Source organism: Anopheles merus, chromosome 2L, assembly GCF_017562075.2.
Source record: "Anopheles merus strain MAF chromosome 2L, AmerM5.1, whole genome shotgun sequence".
NCBI classification, from domain to species: domain Eukaryota; kingdom Metazoa; phylum Arthropoda; class Insecta; order Diptera; family Culicidae; genus Anopheles; species Anopheles merus.
The window spans coordinates 49,949,637-49,966,004 of NC_054083.1; the positions used below are offsets into that span (position 1 = coordinate 49,949,637).

Below are 16,368 nucleotides of genomic sequence, written 5' to 3' on the forward strand. Positions count from 1 at the left end.
TGTGCTGGCGGCACGGTCACGGAAAATGCGGGGTTGGTATGAATGTAGAGTTAGAGCCTTGTTGGGGATTCTACATCTGCGTTAAAGGCACGTCGCTTAACGGAGTGGACCTGTTCGCCAACCTGTTGATTGTTGGATAATTTTGACAGCTATCAGGGGAAAACATGCTTAACTGCCTAATAGTATGCAATCTGCATTACAAAAGTACCTAATTAAGATGCTTAGTGGTACGATTTATGCACTGCAGGTATTCGAAATCATTCAATAAGCTTTGTTTCGGATGTTAAACTCTTTAAAAAAAACAATCCAAGGCCAACTAAAACCTTCTCTTGTAATTCGCGAATGCTTAAATGCCTAAAAGTATGCAATCTGTACTACAAATGCGCCTAAACTAGTACGTTTAGTGTTAAAATGCACTCTAAAATGCTCCTCTTTTTTGTTTCCGACCTTTAACACTAAAAAAAAAACAAGCTTAAAGAGGCCATTATGCTGCGTAATTAAAACCATCTCTCCTAGCAAGTGGGCATAATAGGGCAACTTTCGCTTGGACAAATAGTTTTTTTTTTTTGGGTAGCTCGTTCGTTCGTTTCGTACATTGCAGGGCGCCCTTCAATACTGGTGGACATACGGGATGTTCACAGAGCAATCAGAATACAAAAAATTGGCACGACACGGGCTGCGGTTAACACACCAGTGTAACCCGAAACCATCCCGCGCTAGACACGTCCTCCGTGCTCGTTGTTTTACATCGAATCAATTAACTTTCAATCACCCCGGACGCAGGGGAAGGTGCACCACACCAGGGCCGCTCGTAAATCTTTTGTCCATCGTTCGTGGGGTGCTTATTGGCAAAAATTTTCCACCTCGCTGTTTGAGTTCTTTTTAATGGACGGAAACACTCATTTTAAACGCTCATAAAGCCGGTGCCGGTGGGCGCTGAAGTGGGATTTAAAAGTGATGTTTTTGTGTATGTGATGCACCTGGATGATATTGACAGATATTGTATCATCGAAATGGATGGACTTCGAACTCAGGAGAGTGAAAATTAAAATTATTCCTTTTTTTGTTGTTAATAATTGTTGTGAATGGAGGGACAAAAAGACACTTCTAGTGGCGGGTGGGGCTGATGGTTAATTACGGCCATCCATCATAATCGATGTGCCGTGCCGTATCGTGCCACGTGCACGGGCGGGCCTTGTTTTACTGTTTGCAATTAAAGCACTTTGATTTATGGAGTGAAGGTTCATCAAATGTTAGTTGATATTTCTACACTCTTTGGTCTCTCTTTGGTGTAAAAAGACGTTCTTCGTCTATGGTTCGTTTAAGTTACTCCTGTAACTTGATGTTACAATCCTCAGAAACAGCAACAGTGTTGTTTTGTCCCATCCATGCGCGAGTTTGCGAACTATCGAAAGGACCAAAAATAACCCCGCCTGACGTCACTCCGGGGCTGATGTCCTTGAACGCGAACTTGTGCTCGTGCCCGCTCGGAACGCCGTGAAGCCGAGTTCTAAAGGAAAAGCTTCACGTTTTCGATGGGCGAAAATAAAATTACATGACAATACTCCCAACACATTGTGCGACAATTATGAGCAGCAGTCTTCTACAGACTCACCCGCCTGCGTGTGTGTAAGCCTTTCGTCTCGAGATGTTCATTCTCGTTCTCTCTCCCTCGGTTAGTTAGGGCAGGACAGGCAGGACAGCAGGAACCTTTCAAAGAATGGGACGAGATATTTCTGAATGAAATTCTTGCACGCCTTTGGCATAACTTTGTGTGAAGCGAGTGTGCAAGAAAGAAGCAGTTCGGAAAACCAAGGAGACCGCAAACTCGGCACACAGATCCACCATCGTTGCCGCTCGCTGAATGTAAAAACACCGGAAGCACTGCAAAAAAGGAGGAAAAGTAAGTCAGCTCACAACAATACTAGTTCTGTGGTTGCCATCGACTCACACGGTCGGTCGTCGCCTACTGCACACGCACACACCCGGGAAGAGTGAAACCGAAGGATGGATCGGGGCCGGCTCGAAACGAATATGATGAAAGCTGTCGATGGGAAAATTAATTCACCCAGTTGTCCTCCTTCCCTCCTGATGCCGATTGCAGTCACACAGCCTACTGTGGTGAAGGATTCGTATCGATTCCTTGCCGCTGGTGACCGCGTTTGCGGAAAACATGGAGTAAAACGCGATCCTTTGCCGGCACAGTTTATCGTTCGATTGGTTGATGGAAAATTAGGTTTTTGGTGTAATTTGCTTGTCACACACGTGCAAAATTAACAGTTTGCAAACCAACAGGGAGAGAAGAAGAGAGAAGAAGAGTATAATTTATTTATTTGTGTTAGAACGGGCAAAAATAAGGCACCCACGCAAGTTGCTCGTTGCGAAAGGAAGGAAAACTCCGTGGGAAAATGGAGTTGTCATCGACAGGCCACGAGCCACGTCAACAAGATGCGTTCAAGATGTTCCGTCAATTGCTCCGTTTGCTCGCAACGAAATGGGAAAATGATATCGATATCGACGGCGGTTAATTTTTATCTGCACACTTCTTCATCTGCCTCGGAAACGGTGTCAGAAATGAGCTCTTTCTGGTTCTGCGTGGATATCAATTAAATTACGTATCATCCGCAAGAACACTTGTCAGGATGGGTCTCTTCTGTTGTGGCTTGTTCGATGGGGCATGTTCTTGGTGGGCGAAGCCGAAGAAACGTGCCGTGTTCAGGATGGAAGTTAATGGTCAGTAAGATTATGATAATGACATTTTTCCCCACAGGAATAGTGGAGGAAGTTGTATACGAGTGTGTAAGTTTTATGAAAGGTTTTATTTTTATTTTAATCCATTTTACAACAAAACTTCTCCGTGATGGCATACCGTGTCGCATTTCTTTACAGCCGGAGCTCTGCTGCCCCGTTGAACATCGTCTTACGCGGAGGAGTTTAAATTGAATAATCTAATCGAGCGCAATGCGTCACAATCGAAGCCACAAACCGAAAGAAAACTTAATTCCATTTAAAATCGACCAATTTGCTCACAATGACGCAAAAAGCAGTGGGACCGCTTTTTTATTTGTACGTCACACGACAGTTTTAACGGGGTTTCGACCGTTTTGATCCACATGCACATTAATGTGAACCTCTTTGGTGGGTCGTGGGTCTTCGATCCGTCATCAGTATAGTGCTCGGATAGGGAAAAAGGGGTTCATAACCGTCGCCATCGACCGGCTGTTGGAATGTAGAAAACATTCCTTCGCAGCATTCCAATACTTTTTGCCATCGGGACATTGTCTATCGAGGGCTTCCTCTTGGTTTTGCTTTTTGCCGATATCATCATATCCTTCCCCATCGCATGTAACTGGGCGTTGCCACGGTTTAATGACCAGCTTCTTATTTTCTCTTTGCAGCCAATTTTACACAGGAAGACGCGCATAACCGTGGAAGGGTTTTGTGACTGCGCGGGCAAAACATGATGCACTACAAGAAGGGCAAGAACGTGGAGGAGGAACTGTCGCAGGAGCAGATTCCGATCGAGGTGCTGCCGGCGAACTTTCTCTGGATGCACGTGAAGGGCGGCTCGGAGGTGAAGAATCTGGTCGACTATGCGAAGAAAGCGCTGGAGGAGGGAACACACCGGTCGGTCGTGTGGAGCGGCTCCGATGGGGGCGTCGGCAAGACGATAAGCTGTGCGGAAATCATGAAGCGACACTTTGAGCTGCACCAGGTGACCCGCATCTGCTATAGGAAGTGTGTGTCGTCCCCACGTGTGATGTTCGACCATACGAAAACGATTTTCATTTGAACTCTTTTGGCTCTTTTCGTTTCAGAGTGGAAGAGTTTTGGGACCCACAGCAGGAAGGGCTGGAGCAAATCGTAGCCAAGCGCAACATACCCTGCGTGCACATTCTAATGTCGCTGGATGAGATTGACCCGTCGGTGGCGGGTTACCAGCACAGCAAGACGCAGGGCGGTTTCTGGACCGGGGCGGGTCTAAGCTCGTCCGACGGTCCGCGCAAGCGGACCAAAGAGGGAGGCGGCGATAAGAAGGGCAACTACTTCACGGGACCTCAGCTGAAGAAAAAACCCAACCGACACTATGAGGAAGGCAATGACACGCCCAGCAATGGAGCGAAAAAGCAACAGAACAATCAAGGCAAAGGGAAACCGCGCGGTGGCGGTGGAGGAGACGGTGCTGCTGCTGCTGCGGGAAGCTCGAAGTACAAGGGTAAGCAGAACAAGGATGGCAATCGCCGAAAGTCAAACGATTCCGAGGTGGGTGAAAATGGTGGTGGTGGAGGGGAAGGATCGTCCCGGCAGGAGGGTGCTGGTGGACGAAGGGATAAAAAGCGACCCGGACAAGGGCGCAAGGATAAGCAAGGCGGTGTCGAGCGAATGGAAACGAGCGATGATACACCGCCGGCGAGTAAACCAAGCGGGAAGGATGATAACGCCGGTGGAGATGGCCAGTAAGGATGTTGCATATAAAAACGGTAAAAAGTATACAGACAGTTTCGGAACCTTTTTTGCCTCACTATTGATGACTTGAAAACACTCGTCTTTTTCGTGAAAGTATTTGATAAATGGATTTTGTTTTTTATTACACCTCTAATTCACGTATTGTTCCTGTCGTGTGTAATTGTGTGTAGAGCTTGGAACGAGTTTTGTTTAATGTAGTCGCTTTACCGTATTAGTTTTGTAATGCTTAAACGAGCTTTTTCGTTTGTTTGTCACCTACGCGCCATCGCTCCACCACACCACCCTGGTGGTTGCGGTCTCTCTATTGGCATACATGAATTGGTTCGAGTCCCGCTGCTAGTGTTACGTCGTTACGGGACTTTAGGATAGCATGAGAAAACGTGGGCAGCAGTGGCAGGATTTCCGGTTTGAAATGGCGCGTGTAAAGGAATGATCCTACGCCGGATCTAAACGTTTCAAAATGAACGCAACACGATTGTCTAACAAAAACGAAGAAAGAAAAATGCTTTTCCAAAAACAAAAACCCCACGCATAAAGTAGCCCTTAGTTTCGTTTGTTTTTATATGCTTTAGCCTTTCTATTAGTATATTTTGTATATTTTGTTTGTTTGTTGAAACACTTTGCTTGCAACTCGTCGCTTTCATTCCATTCCACTCAAGTGTGACTTTCCATTATTGCTTTGAACATGAGGGATGATCAGGGTGCTGTCAAACGTCGTGTCAATCGTGTTGCGGAAAGAAAACCGCTCCGTTGGCGGTTGGTGGTGGTACATTGTGTTTTACTATTCCTTTTCTTTATGACTCCCGGACCGGTGTGTGTGTGTGTTACTGGTGTGTCCCGCGTACCTTTGCTTATTGTGTGGTTTTGTGAATTTGTTCAATTATATTATAGCTTCACTATTTATACACGTATATATATATAGGTATTTTCATTACTTTAGATGAGTGTTGCTTTAGGGTTAATGTTTTGCTTGTTTGTTTTAATATCGTTTTGCTATAAATTTGCTGGTTTTTTCTTCTTCTGCCCGTTTTTGTTCATTATATATTCGCACACATCAAACCTACTACCCCCTCAACTGCTTGCACACGCACACAAGACTTCCACCGTTCGATATTCTTTTGTGTTTTTTTATAGCACACACACACACGAAATACTAAAAAGATTGTTGTTGCAAACCCCTGGGGTACATGTACACAGCTTTGCTAAGTTTCACAAACACTGGCGCTTTGTTTTTTGCTTGATTTGGGAAGGGTTTGCTGGCTAGTTTTGCTCAAAACATTGCTGCTCTACTGTCGCACTATCGTGCTACACAGGATTGGCAAAAAGAAATCGTGATAATTTAAAAGCACTACTCGTTTCACAATAAACTTACGGGGAAAGGGGAATTTAAAAGCAAATTGAACAGACACAGTGAACTATAAATAATTTATATGTTAAACTAGACGGGAAAGATAAGGGAAGTAAACTTCCCAACTAAATAGAACGATTAGCAATGATCAGGGTTCACCTGGTTTGTCGATATCGAGCACACACCCAATTCGTTTTAAATCGCAGAATACACTATCCCTTCAGCGCGCTCTTACCCTTTCCTTCGCGTATGCTTCTGCAGCTGATGTTGCGATCAGAGCAACGGTTCAAGGATATCCGCTTACACGTCACGCGCACAAGGATTGCCGAAATGGGGATAACCTTTCACCGCTTCGCCTTCGCGCCGATGTTTAGGCTTCACTTTCGCCGGGCGTAAGCTCACATTCCGGAATGGGAACGATCAGATTCTCCTTCGACATGAGCGTGTACTTCGTGACGAAGTTGGTAAACCTTAGACAGAGCGATGTCTCCTCCTCGAACTCGTTGAATATTCGCCGATGGTGGAAGTAGGCGTGCGAGAAAATTCTATACACCCGGCGACACACCGAGCCTAGCTTTGCTACCGACGAATCTTTGATCGAGACCCTACGGGAAAGGACACACGGGGGGTTTAGTCATTGAAATGGCTCCTCTCCAACAAATGGACATCGTTCTCTTACCTGCTGGGAAAATACTTATTACTATTCAACAAGCATGCAGCACCGTCGAGCGTGTGCCGCGTGTAATCGATCGCCGGACACTCTTTGGGCGTTTTGTGTGCTGCACACAGAAAGATCCACTGCTCCGTCGCAGTCATCTGGGTGCAGGTGGCAGGAAAACACTGCGTCTGGAGTCGCACCGCCAGCCCGTTCAATTCCATACAAAATTGTCTGCAAAGGAGGGTGTAGGAAAGCCACGGTGTTAACCACGTAACTCGATCGTATCGGAAAAAAGTCACCACCACACCTACCTCAGGTGTTCGTACTTCCACACACCCTCGTCCTGCCCGTCGGGCATGGTAAGAATTTGGTCCACATTCGAGGGGTCCTTCTTGATCATCTGCTGGATGTACTGCTGCACGGCAAGCGTGCTGTCCATCTCCTCGAACACTTCATCGGCCCAGTTGGAAAAGTCCTACAAGGTGCACGAGGCAAGCATAACAACAAATTAGCTCCTTCCTGTTCCAGTAGTACGTTCGTAAGCTACACCAATCGATCCTGTGTGTGTGTGTGCAAGTGGGAAGGGGAAGTTCACTTTCCCATCACAACAACGGCAGTGTAGCGAAAGTTGGGGCCACGATTTGGGGTGTTTCCAGCTGGTTGATGCTAAATCCAACTAGCTACCAGTGAAGAATCGACCCTGGAGGAAATGCAGCACCATTCCAATCGGTTATTTTACATACCTTTGCCTTTGTTCCGGGTCTGTTTCGTCGCAAAATTGTGGAACCGTCAGCCATCTTCATGATTGAAAATTCTCTTCTTTCTCTTCCTGCTCTTGTTGTTGTTGGTTGATGAATATTTTTCATCAAATGTCAATTTGACAGCAGGGTTTGGCCTTTCGTTTATCAGGCTGAGTTGAGTTCGCGACAAGTGGCGCATGGTATGTCTGTTCGTAGCTTTAAATGGAATGGAATAAAATAATTTTAAAAGAAACTAATTTGGAATATCTAAATATTCTTTAGGTTTGGAAGCGCTTAAGTAATAATTATCATCGTTGAAAAATACTGATTTCAAACCAATTCCATAAAAAAATGAAGCGTTTGTTGAAGCTTTCTTGAAGCGTTTCTTTTGAGCTTTTGAAGCATGGGAGTGTGTGCGTGTGTGTGTGTGGCGTAATTTGTCGATTGGCGGGAAACGAAGAAAAAGGTTTCTTAAGATATCGATCAACTTTTTAAAACTAATTTAAGGCATCAAGTCTTCTACATTTGAAAAGAGAGCCTATATGGGTAGCTCTTATTGTGATCTACACGACCCCGTGGCCCATCTCCCTTGCTCCCTTTTTTGAAATTCGTAGCACAAAACATCCAACCACATAAAGGAGCTAATTAAAAATAGCATACATTTTCGGAGTGAAAATATCAAACATGGATCACAAAACACTTCAGCTAAACATAGCAAAGCCCCTATCCTTTCGTATCACGATAAAAAAATACGATTCTTTCCCAGAACGGAAAAGCAATAGTGTGCAAAAGTCCTTTTCAAAGCTGATTTTACGGTTGCCGGTTTTAAGGTAGCCCAAAGCAAACATTCTCCCCCTCCTCACCTCCACCAAACACGTGCGTTCACAATGAGGCGAATGGCCTGGCGATGGACGATGTTGTCCTAAATGCTCGCACTCCCCTGAATGCTTGCGGATAGTAGTCACCAGAGTCGGGAGATCAAGGTTAAGCAGCAGCCAGCAGTCATTAGTTACGGATCAATGAGGAGGGAAATGAAAAGCTAGCCAGGCGTTGTGCCGGGTATCCCCGTTGTAGCCCATTTGGCTGGGTGCGTAAACAAACGTGAATCCTTTGGAGAAAAAAAAATCCATTCCGGTTTTCTTTTAAATGAGCCAACGTGTGATGGGGGACCAGGTGTATGGGGAACAATGGTGGTAGGGGATTGATTGGTTTGCTGGTTCATTTGCCTGGGAGAGTCTGAAGTGACCTTTCATCTGATGGTACCTGATAAGTAGCTTTTTTACACCAATAATATATTTAGAAACCAGGAAAGGGTGTCCAATGTCACAAGAATGTTAAAAATGTATAAATATTTTGTCCTGAAAACCAGATGAGAGCTTTATAAAGATACTACGAAATGGTACAAAGCTGCTCATCCCACGGATTGTTGTAGTACAAGCTTACCTGGACGTAAAACTTACAACCAACCTGGCTATCAAGCCTTCTACACTTTCGAAGAATCGCTCGCAATTAGAAGTGCCTGATTGCAGAGCTAGCCGTGGATGACTGTTGTGCTGATGAATATACTCTTAATTGGATTGATGGGCAAAGTTTATATTTTTAGTACACTGGACGCGAGTTGAACGAGAAATAGAGAGAAGAATGATGGTTTATGCTTTACGGGCTTTTATCCTCTATCAGTTTATTTTATGAATTTGTAACCCTTTTTCCATTGAATTTTAGGTTTAAAAGCACATCATTAATGCTTTCTACTACTTTTTGTACTGCAAATTGCATTCATTTAGGCGCTTTTCAAGCTTGCGCTATAGATATTGTTCCGCTATGGCAGACAGTATTACCTCAAACCATCTGTATCAAATTAGTTTCGCTATCGGGATAATTTCTCCCCCCCCCTCCCCGCCTCCCCCCTCGAAAGGTATCTTCTGCAGAAAGCAGTTTCGGAGCGCCCACCAGCAGCAGCAGCAGCTACCCACGGTGGAGACATTCTTCAAAGTAATGGGAAAGTAATTTCAACTTTCCGGTTTCGTTTCCAATCGGTGTCGAATTATGGTGTCAAAGTTTTAGCCGATCCAAGCCGAAGCAGCTTAGGTGGTCCGCAAAAAATTGGATACAGGAGATGCAATGCGTCCACTTTCGCCCCAGGCCGCCGGGAAGACTATCGGCTCTTCGATACAGTCCCATTTCCTGGAAGAATTGTGGGTATAAACTGCATGGTTTTTTGTCTCTTCCCTTTGTAAGCAGAACGAACGAAAGAACTTTTAAAACTGAATCATGAAACACTTTTTATGTGTTTTTTGGGCCCGGGTGAAAAGTTTGTGTGTGTGTGTGTGTGTGTGTGTGTGTCCTTAGTTCCCGGTATCATCGTACCGTCGGTATCATCGGAGGATTAGTGTCCTAATTGTTGACTCCCTTTTTCTTTGTCTTTATCCCGCGAGCAGAGTATACAGCAACGGCCAAGGTACAGAGAATGGAAGAACAAGTTGATGTTCGATAATTTTCCATTAGGGATTCATTTTGTCATCAGGACCGAAAGTCCGAAGGGAGAACGCACATAAAGTAGAACGACATATTTCGATACGGTCAGAGGGAGTTTTTTGTGTTGTTGTTGTTGTTGTTACTGTTTGCCCTTTTTGCGATCAACCTGCAAGAGTCCTCAGTAACGCTTGCTCACACGTTGGTTTGTGTTCTTTTCTGCTTTGGAATCCTAGTCCTCCATTAGCTAACGCTTTGGTGTATGCATGTGTGTGTGTTTCGTAATTACGTTCCATTTCGTCACCCTGTTCGGTGTGGGCGGGGGGGTTGTAACTGTCTTTGGGCGTTCGGTTTCCACGTACAACCGGTACAAGCAGCGTTACATCTGCAAAAGCTCTCAGTGAAAACTCTTCCCTTTTTCCAGAAAACAGACTCCACGAGATGTACCTGTTTCCTGCGTTGTAGCGTTGTGGGTTGTAGTACATGCGCCGGTGCACTGTTTGAAATGTAGTTTTGATGTAGCAAGCGCAGACGTTTGCAGCAACACGCAACAGGGCTGCAGTAGTTAGCCTTTTCACTGACAGTCTCGTCAAGGAAGGCACGTTTGAGGTGAGTGTATTAGGAAATTTAAAGTAGTAATTTAATTTGAAAACAGCTCTTCCAACATTTCTCTACATTTTGATAAACTTAAACGCCTAAAGGTATGCAATAAGTTTACCAAAATTACGAAAATATCTCAAGAATATCGCAAGAGTTGCTTTTGAAGCAGAAATCGGTTCAAAAATGTAATTTAACGAGAATTTACACCGAGTAAAACACTTATTTCTTAACATTTCCTAACATTACAATTCAAGTTATACTACGATGCAGAAGCTCTTTCCCACGATTGGAACAGAACATCTTTGAAACTTCCGCCTAAATGTATGCAACCTGTAAATCCACTGCCGCCGTCATCGACTAATGTCTACTTCCGCAATTAAGCTATCGATGTACAAACAATGGAACTAATGAACGGCAAACACGGCACCCGACGCGGTGCGGGTAATTGAAACGTTTAGCTCCTATTTAGGAAGCTCTCAACCCACCGGGGAACCAAAACATATCCTTGCTCGGCTAGCACTCAACAAGCTGGGGGAGAGGAAATGGACGACACTTTGTTGTTTTAGGATGCTCTTCAAAAGCTGAAGCACAGTTCACAGGTTCGGTTCGATTCTTGCCGAAAAAGCTTCTTATCTGGCTGATGGCCCCTGCTGATCTAAAGTAAATAAACGATTATCTTAATTTGCTTAACCGTGCGCATCCTTCAAGAATCAACAGTCGTTTTGCAGAGAGAGTGAGGGAGAGAGGGAGAGAGAGATAGAGTGGGAGCAAGCGATGTCTATGAAACTTAGTTCGTCTTGGGAGCGGAACGGGAAGTTTAAAGTGGCATAAAAGGATTAACTGGAACCAGGATTATACGGTGGCGTATTGGAACTACTGTTTATCATACCATTTAAGGCGGTGTTGTTTGCTTGTGTGAATGAAAATAGCGAACAGTTTTCTAAAGGGGAAAGAGGATGGAAATAGGATGCTTATCTTATCATCAGGATGGGTTTTACTATGGTGGATGATTCTATTCGGCAGTCTGCTAACCGAATTAGGACGCGTTAGGCTGCGATAACATGATTTAAAGACGAATTATGCCTTGATTTGGAAGGATTTGGAGTGTAGGGAAGCCCGCTACACAGTACGGTACGGTAGCCAGCAAGAGTGGATTATTTGAAGTTCGTTAGGTTCGCAACAGGGTTCAGCATTTATTGCCTTACAGGTGGTTTATGATGTGCTGGTATAGGTACTGCTTGCCAATGATTGCCATTCCACTGGTTCGGAACGTTCGCGTTTCTGCTACGTCACTGATATCTGTTCTTTGAGGCGAGGGGAAGGAAGGGAGGAAATCATTCTTCTACGGTTCGTCTCCGAAGGACAAGCGGAAGGAAGTTTATGACGGTAGTCTAGTCGATTACCGACGGTATCGGATATTACAGCAGGTGGAGCGTTAATCAAATGGAACATTGGTTTATGCGCATCGATTGTGATGGAAAATAGGGGCATTTTGCTGAAGTGTGTACGTATTCTTTTCATTTTCTTCTGGCATTTCAATGTGTTACTCAATAAATGTTTAAACCACATTTATTGCAATACAAAGATATCAAGAGCAATGCATACAATGAAATGTGCATACATTTAGGCGCTTCATGAACTCCGCCCAACAATATGCAATCTGCTTGACACATCAAAATCTCCTATCAAAAAGAACCTTATTTCAACGCGTTGCTAAAAGCCATGTGACACGAATATCTCTCAATCCATTTATTCGCAATATATCCCTCTCCCATCCATCCGTTTCGTTCCATTTGCGATCGTTTTGGCATGCATATGTACGTGTTTAATGCATAAAATCCATTCCCTTCTCGTGCACAACTCTTCCACAACAGCAAACAGCATTAACACACATCGCTGGTAGCTTTTATTTTATTATCCACCAGTTAAAACATCATAACTCCCACATGGACACGCAAACGCATCCGATCTGTAACGTGTCATGCATGTTCCAATGCTTCCAATCGATTGAGCACGGCGCAATGCGAGCACTCTGACAGATGGAGGGAAGCGTAGCTTAAATTCCTGACGCGTATCCGCGGAAGCATCTGGTACTTGCTGAGTGTGTTACCATCACACTCGGTTTCTAGGTTTTATTGTAATGGATTAAATTCAACTCCATTTGCATTTAGAATCATCCTATTGATACGTTCGATGTAAAAAAAAAACGAACGAACCATATGCCCTTTCCCGGGGTGCTTTTTTTGTGCGTTGTTTTTTAATTGTCCAACTCTCGTGCAGAAGGAAGCAACAGCAACAGATGGAATCGCAGTCGTGTGTATGCATTTTTTGTTCTGCGTTGCATTGGTTTGAAAAAAAGTATTTAATTAGATTTTGTTCAACAGTTCCATCTACACACTATGGAACGTTTCACTGGTTGCGCCCAGGTGTTCATGTCTTTGTGCCATAAGCTGCACTGTGGAATCATGACATGGTAGGATAACATTAAGCAACGAGCAAGCAAGGAGAGCTGTATTTGCAGAACATTATTCCCATTTTGTATGTGTGTGTGCAAGGAGAACTGTGCAAAAAAGTTGTTATTTTAATGCAGATGATGCTGGGTTCTGCTTTTATGCGATGGGAGATTAAAGCTTCGAAGCTAGCATTGACATAAAATTGTGTGTGACTTTGCATTTTTAATACAAAAAAGAAGATTAAATTCCCCTTTTTCCACCCAACAATCTTCCAGCGTGCATTACGTTGCATTTGCACTAATTGCACTTTTCCTGCTGAACGCCCAGCTCGTGACCGTCGCCTTTTGCGTCCACAATTTGACACGCGATCCTTTCCTAATGCGCGCGCCCCGGCTCGACCTGTTGACTTCGGCGGCAGGGTCACACGGGGAGAATGCGAGTCGCTCCATGGGCAATGGTGGTTAATTTTTACCCATTTGCTCACACTTCCGGCTGTCTTTCCGGGGGTGCAACATCGGTCGGTGCTGATTAGCATTTAGATTAAAGCAAATTATGGCCCCATAAATTGGTGGATTGGATGACTGTTGCGGCTAGCACTGAGACGACTGTGAGCGTACCAAGCGACGTAAGGATGGGTGAGGAAAGTTGTACTTTGTGTGTATGTACGGCCGTGGAATAGTTGTGAATTTCAGGAATTGGGATGCCATTCTACTGATGAAACCATCTAGGAATCGTTGGAAAGGAATCCTTTTGCTTGAAATGCATTTAAATGCTCTTTTTCATAAAACTGTTCATTAGCGCCTTTGTGTATGCAATCGGTGTACCGCAAATGCGTTATTAGGAATCCCGCAATAAACTGGAACAAACTGCATTCCAATAGAAACTCGCTTGTACACCCAAACCCCGTGCGCTCCAAAATATGTGTACAGAAGGATTATTTATGCATATGATACGTATCATAACGTATTCCATACTCCGGATGCTGTAATCATGGCGTCCGATGTCCGAACGGAGACGCTGACAGGCGCTAGAAAATGAAGGTTCACACACGATCACCATTGTACGACTCTCCATGCCCGAACTCTCGTGGTGCGTATTTGCCGGCTGCACTTGCAACTTTGTCCTGATCTCGCAACACCGCTGCAAGCGTGTCTTTGTATAAACGAATGCATCAAAGTATGGCGGCACTGCCGTGCCGTGTATCCGCCGTTTGCTGTGGTTTTGTTACTGGAATATGGCGTTGGTTTGGTGTCGGTAATGAATTTCTCTTGTTCGCGTACTGTGTAAAGTGAAAACTATTCCCGTCAGGTACGTGGCCGGTACGGTGCGCTGGTTTCTTCAAGAGGGAAAGTATGGAAGGCAAAGGTGGGCTGGGCAAAGCTAAAGAATGCGTTTTATGAAGCTTTTTAGATAGTGTGAATGAGTTGCGTTATGAAGCTGTGCTGGTGCAAAATGGTTTAATGCAATGCAATGGAAGGGCAAAGTTTCGAAGTGCATTACGAGTTGTTTGTTTGTAGGTAACTTGGCTATTTAAAACCATCTATATATAGCGTTAAACGGGAACTAAAATTTCCAGCATTATACCAAACAGCACGATTGAATACGCCTATATAATACCGTTTCTTACTTGAAAATGTTCACTAATGTTTGATATCTATTTGTGAAGGTTTTTGATTGCTTGAAAAACAATAAAACAATGATTAAAAATGAATTGCATACTTGCAGGTGCTGTATAACTGTCGATTCAAACTAATTCCACGAGTAAAACGTTCTGTTCCTATTACTTTAATGCATTCAACACATTTCGCTTGCTTTCTTTATGTGTGATTACCTTCCTTTTTTTGAAGAAAGACAGTTTACTCTTCAACCCAAATGCTTCCTGCATCACTCCCAAACCCTTCCCAGAGAACAGATCTTCCCCGAGCGTGTTAGGGATTCCTTTTTTACTTCAACTCCCAGCGCTAAATTCCCCACCGCCGTGAAAGCAAACAGCTTTCGGCGAACTAATCTGTGCCATTTTCTTGAAGCACACTCAGAGTGCATACAAACCGACACACAAAATCACCATGTGTTGTACTCCATTACCTGCAGCAGCAGCAGCAGGGATCTCGCTGTCTGTGCTCGGTATGTGTTTGAGTCAAGCCAAGCCAAGCGACCAGCGTGAGGTGCAGTAATCCCTTGCTCCACAAACCAAAAGCCATCACAGAAAATGCGGAAGTAACGAAACGCGAAAGAGAGAGAGAGAGAGAGAGAGAGAGGGAGAGAGAGAGAAAAGCACACCATTACCCCGGGTGCCATACTGGGTGAAAACTCTCCGGTGCATCATTTGGGCTGTGGTTCAGTTCTCACGTTCATTCGTTTGCTCGCTCGTTTAGTTTATTTCACTGCACACCACAAGCTGCTGCACACCACCGGTTTTGCAACGGAAGAAAATGGAAACCGGTGCTCATATTTGTTACAAGACTTTGGGGTGCATTTTTTATTTGTTCGCAGCTTCTCTGCACACTTCAAAATTGCATCCCGGTGGTTGGAAGTGATAAGAAACTGGGAAAAACGAGATATCAGGTTTGGATGGGTTAGCAAGCAACAATTTGCTACATTTTTTAAGCAACACTGCCAGCGCGGAATGGCATCCGGTCGTATGGGAAGGGTGAAGAGAGCAGTTTGAAGTCTTGGAAAATGAACTGTCAAGCTGGCAAAAATTCTAAAAACTTTTATAGCAAAGAATTTCTTATATTTTTTATTGTATTAATGTAACACACCGGTAGCAATACTAAAGGACGTGACGGACAACACGTCCGTTTGCCACAGTAATCGATCGTCGTGTGCATTCCAAAGTCAATGGGAGGTGGAATGAAGACGTCACGGCTGGACAGCTATCGATACACACAGACACACACACACACACACCTGATGGTTTCGATGGCTGCCAGCAACGCAAGACAAACGGTCAAATGGCAGTTATCTATCCGGTGCCTGCCCGGTGAAGTTTTTGGCGAACGTCTTGTGAGAGCACCGTTTGCCTTTAATGCGTTTGCACTGGGATTCTCTGGGACGCGCGCACACGAAGAAGGATGATACAGCTGCAACAGCAGCAGCAGCAGCAAGTCTGTCGCTGATAGATCCTCAGACAATTTGTTCACAACAACATCCCCCCACACACACACTGCCGCGAGCTGAAGGGGTTAGCACTGGTACGTGCTCGGAAAAGTTTATCTTCCATTCCAAATGAGAATGTAATTACTTTATTCGACGTTGTTTGTGCTGCTGTCCCGGTCGTCCCGTGCACCAGCCCCCCCGCCCCCCCACCAAACCGTCAGGAGTAGAATGTTGAATTGTCGAACATCAAGAAGCGCCAGCGAGTGTCGAGAAGTCGGAGGTGTTGTGCGCTTGGAGGATGAGATTCTTCTTGGTTCAATTACTTGTTCGATAAACTTTGCTCGGCGTTCGCGTTTGCAGCGTGTTGTCGGAGCACGAGCACAATACGCGCTGCTCGGGATGAAGCTACAACAACAAAAAGGGTGGTAAAAGTTCTAGATTTTGTAGCATAGCAGCAGCACCCGTTACTACCCGCTTGGAAGTGGCGATTGCTTTCGCCTTTCGAAACAGTAAATCGGGAATCAATCCTTC

General features: G+C 44.7%; 2 protein-coding genes and 1 long non-coding RNA gene across 9 annotated transcripts in view; 1 reads left to right on the forward strand and 2 right to left on the reverse strand.

Annotated features, from left to right (window-relative positions):
* The window catches only part of LOC121591459 (ribonuclease P protein subunit p25-like protein), a 32,285-nt gene extending 27,295 nt beyond the window's left edge, over window positions 1-4,990 (forward strand). For 6 of the 7 annotated variants that reach the window (XM_041911967.1, XM_041911965.1, XM_041911968.1 and 3 more), the window contains exons 2-3: window positions 3,399-3,738; window positions 3,819-4,990. In XM_041911967.1, the coding sequence (XP_041767901.1) occupies window positions 3,461-3,738; window positions 3,819-4,461 (921 nt within the window). In that variant the 5' untranslated portion in view covers window positions 3,399-3,460 and the 3' untranslated portion in view covers window positions 4,462-4,990. Of the gene's footprint in view, window positions 1-2,976; window positions 3,067-3,398; window positions 3,739-3,818 lie in introns of those variants that run through there. The other variant, XM_041911971.1, reaches the window with a different exon arrangement.
* On the reverse strand, window positions 1,228-2,118 carry LOC121591465. The gene is made up of 3 exons (XR_006004536.1): window positions 1,952-2,118; window positions 1,616-1,884; window positions 1,228-1,522 (listed from the first exon to the last, which is right to left on the reverse strand). It is a non-coding gene; the product is annotated as an uncharacterized LOC121591465 (long non-coding RNA).
* Window positions 4,991-5,601: 611 nt separating the features above from the next.
* LOC121591461 (MOB kinase activator-like 4) lies at window positions 5,602-7,327 on the reverse strand. The gene is made up of 4 exons (XM_041911973.1): window positions 7,217-7,327; window positions 6,785-6,948; window positions 6,495-6,704; window positions 5,602-6,420 (listed from the first exon to the last, which is right to left on the reverse strand). The coding sequence occupies exons 1-4, from the start codon at window positions 7,274-7,276 to the stop codon at window positions 6,186-6,188; spliced, it is 669 nt and encodes a 222-aa protein (XP_041767907.1). The 5' UTR covers window positions 7,277-7,327; the 3' UTR covers window positions 5,602-6,185.
* Window positions 7,328-16,368: the final 9,041 nt, after the last annotated feature.

What these genes read in the sequence shown, in the direction of transcription:
- LOC121591461 (XM_041911973.1), bottom strand. Translation starts at nt 7,276, where the DNA reads ATGAAGATGGCTGACGGTTCCACAATTTTGCGACGAAACAGACCCGGA. An exon ending in GACCCGGAACAAAGGCAAAG is followed by an intron (nt 6,949 to 7,216) that starts GTATGTAAAATA and finishes TGCACCTTGTAG; the next exon opens with GACTTTTCCAACTGGGCCGA. An exon ending in AATAAGTATTTTCCCAGCAG is followed by an intron (nt 6,421 to 6,494) that starts GTAAGAGAACGA and finishes CCTTTCCCGTAG; the next exon opens with GGTCTCGATCAAAGATTCGT.